Source organism: Buceros rhinoceros, unplaced genomic scaffold, assembly GCF_000710305.1.
Source record: "Buceros rhinoceros silvestris isolate BGI_N320 unplaced genomic scaffold, ASM71030v1 scaffold1892, whole genome shotgun sequence".
NCBI classification, from domain to species: domain Eukaryota; kingdom Metazoa; phylum Chordata; class Aves; order Bucerotiformes; family Bucerotidae; genus Buceros; species Buceros rhinoceros.
Window position 1 is genome coordinate 47,661 of NW_010398125.1, and position 3,419 is coordinate 51,079.

Genomic DNA, 3,419 nt, shown 5'->3' on the forward strand with positions numbered 1-3,419 from the left:
AGCAGGAAAAGTAGGATTTTTAAGAAAACCGTTTTATATTGTGACTGTCATATAACATAACAATTATAAATGAAAAGGAGGTGACAAAAATGAAAAGTCAGCTTGCTGACTTTTATGAATTGTTTGTACTTCCAGAAGGGCAGTCATTGCTCAGTTATTTGATTTAAAAAATTAATCCTGATAATGCCGTTTGAGTTCCTTAAGTACTGTTCACTCTTTTCTAGGATGAGTTTTACAGAACAAAGCCTAACAGATTTCTACAGCAGATTAGTTTACAGATGAAGCTCAATTCCACTGAGAATGATTCTCTAATGACTCCTTTATACTTCCATTGGGCTGTGTGCATTCTTTAATATGTAAAGAACAGAGTTAAATAAATCTATTGTCTCAACTAACAGGTTTATGCAATCCTTCAGAAATATTTTAATTATAGCCTCTTTTTCTTCACAATTAAGAAACCAGACGTCAAGTAAGCGTATCATATGTCCATCATAGCCTATCCATTAGTTTAAAGAAATCCACTTATAATTAGAGTTTTTTCTTTTTCTCCTTTGTTTTACAGAGCAAGAAGAATGTGTTAACTGCACAGATGAATGCAGAGTGCTTGGTCATTCTGACAGGTGTTGGATGCCACAGTTCCCTGCAGCCAGTCAGGCTGAGAATGCAGATTATCGCACAAATCTCTTTGTACCCACAGTTGAAGCTAACGTTGAGACCGAGACGTACGAAACTGTGAATCCCACTGGGAAAAAGACTTTTTGTACATTTGGGAAAGACAAGAGAGAGCACACTATTCTCATTGCCAATGTTAAACCTTACTTAAAAGCCAAACGTGCCCTGAGTCCTCTGCTTCAGGAGGTTCCCTCAGCATCGAGCAGCCCAACCAAGACATGCATTGAGCCTTGCACCTCAACAAAAGGACCACTGGATGGTTGTGAAGTGAAATCAGGAGCCTTGGCTGAACCAAGCAGCCAGTACTTGTCAACTGACAGTCAGTATCTATCGCCCAGTAAACAGTCAAAAGACCCTCCCTTCATTGCATCAGATCAGATGGCTAGGGCCTTTGCAGATGTGCATTCCCGAGTGAGCCGAGACTCGAGTGAGATGGACTCTGTTCTGGAGCAGTTAGACCGTTCAGCCCGGGATCTAGGCAGGGAGTCGGTGGATGCCGAGGAAGTTGTGAGAGAAATAGACAAGCTCTTGCAGGACTGTCGGGGAAGTGACCCTGTGGCCGTCAGAAAGTGAGGGGGAAAATAAGGACAGGCTGGCAGTCACATTTCTCTTCTGCTGATTAAAAGTAAATAAATAAATAAATCCCCTGGTTATAACAGATTTACAGGAATGAAGGAAGACCAATGCTGCTTTAAGGCTTTTAGTGAACATCTGAAGTGCCCACGAGTATGTTCTTTTCACTGCTCTTTCTTTTTGACAGATAACACTGGTTTCATTTTGACCAAACTTTCATTAGGACAGAGTCAAGTACGTTAAGAACAAAATGAAAGAAGGAAAGATGGTGCCATTTTGACAATCTGATAGGAAGTTGTGAGAAAGGTGGAATGGAAATACGTCTGATTCTTTAAGACTGTCCTCAATAGCTGATGCTGACTTTACTGTTCATGTATAAACCCCAAGAAAAACAGGGTTGAATAATTCTAATCTGTGGTGGATTTCCAGCAGTCACCACAGGCTTCTACTGAAGGTCCTAAAAGAGTTCTTGTAGTAGTCCAAGCGACACCAAACATTAACATTCTTTTGTGGTAAACATTTATGTACAAAGTTATCTACCACAAATATATGAAAAAAAAAAACAAAACCAACAAACCAAGAAAACAAAAAAACCCATTTCAGATCATTATTCTACAAAACATATCCTGATCATTAGTAAAACACTTCATGTCATATTAAGGTTAAATGTAAAATGATATAGTCCATCTTGTCCTGCACACACTTAAGCTAATTCACTTGATTTAAAAAAAAATCTATTTAGCATTTTAGTGTCCAACAAAACCTTAAGTAGTTAGCAGTAAGTTTTAAAAAAATGGATTAAAATAAAGTTTTTTAAAAAATAGTTACCTTTAAGGGTAATACACAGAAGAAATTAACATTATTAACACTTTTTTATTCATTTGTGGACACTAAAATAGCTCAGGAAAGTGAAAATGTCTTAGACATCCACAAAAATCACATGATCATTTAAATGTGCAAATGTAAGAAGATTCAGTGTGTTTACATCAAATGACATATTTTTATTGATTTATTGCAGATTCAGTGCATATGAGCCAAATTGTTGAGTGTATAAGAGCTATATTGTGTATTTTATTAAATTAATATATAGTTGTGTTGCAAAAATATTTGGGCTTATATTGTAAATGGCAAGTGTTGCCTTGGTAGCTGTCGAACTCTATGAGTTTTGTTTTTTCCTGCTTCCTTTTCCCCATGGATTGTGGGAAGCAGCGCCTCAGAGCAAAGTCTCTTGTTTAATGTATGGTCTACGAAGTACTGCAGTACATAATCTGTTCAAAATGTGTTTGAGTGAGCTGATGGAACTAACTGAATGGCCTACAAATACATCCATCAGTCATGGTTAAGTGCAAGTCCTTGTAGAAGCTTCTATTGCAAACCCATGTTTAATAACAAAAATCACACTTGAACCAACATCTGCAACCTCCTTGGGTTATTTTTCCAAAACACATGCAGCCAGGCTATTTAATGTAGGATATTTTATTAACTTCTTAAGAGATGCCGCCATTTTCAAAGTTTTGTTATTAAGTTCATAGAGCTGAGAAACCTGTCAGTGCCAATGCGGCCTGGGCAGTGTTTTATCTGCTTCTTTGGGAAGTGCAGCTGCTTACTGCAATTCTAGGTATACACTGCTTATTTTGGGAGGTGTTTTGAGTTTGTTTTTCATTTGTTCTGAAAAGTATTTGCAGAATAACTTGGGATACAGTTTCTACTTTTATTTTTTTCTAAGGATGTTTTTATTGCATTTGAAAAATTCAGAATTGCCTGCATTCAAAATGAACTTGCACAGAATGGGAAGAAGTAGCAGAAGAAAATATTTAGCTCAGGATTTGTTTCTTATATACTTCAGGTACTCTGTTGGAAATACCACTACGGCACATTGTTTAAAAATGGAGTTTTGGGTTTATTAAGTTTAATCTGTACTATCCCAAAATATGTAAAAGAGGTTGGCAATCTCAAATCCCACAAAGCCATAGTTTTCATTATTTCAAGAAAGAAAACTGACCCAACAGCCTATTTTGATTTTGGGATTGCTGTTAAATGGTGATTTTAGCTAGTTAGTCCTACAATGAATTGTCTTTGGGACACAACCATTCTGACAGTTTGCTTTTAGCTCCTCCTGTTAACAAAGTCTATAATTACATGTAAAAAAAAAAAAAAAAAAAAAAGCTCCATTA

The 3,419-nt window shown here is 36.6% G+C and overlaps 1 protein-coding gene across 1 annotated transcript; it reads left to right on the forward strand.

The window, feature by feature from the left end:
• Window positions 1–562: 562 nt before the first annotated feature.
• On the forward strand, window positions 563–1,787 carry LOC104488865 (protocadherin-17-like; the record flags this gene model as incomplete). The annotated part of the gene is made up of 1 exon (XM_010130957.1): window positions 563–1,787. A coding segment is annotated over one exon (683 nt), but the record flags the coding sequence as incomplete, so codon positions are not given.
• Between the last annotated feature and the right edge of the window lie 1,632 nt (window positions 1,788–3,419).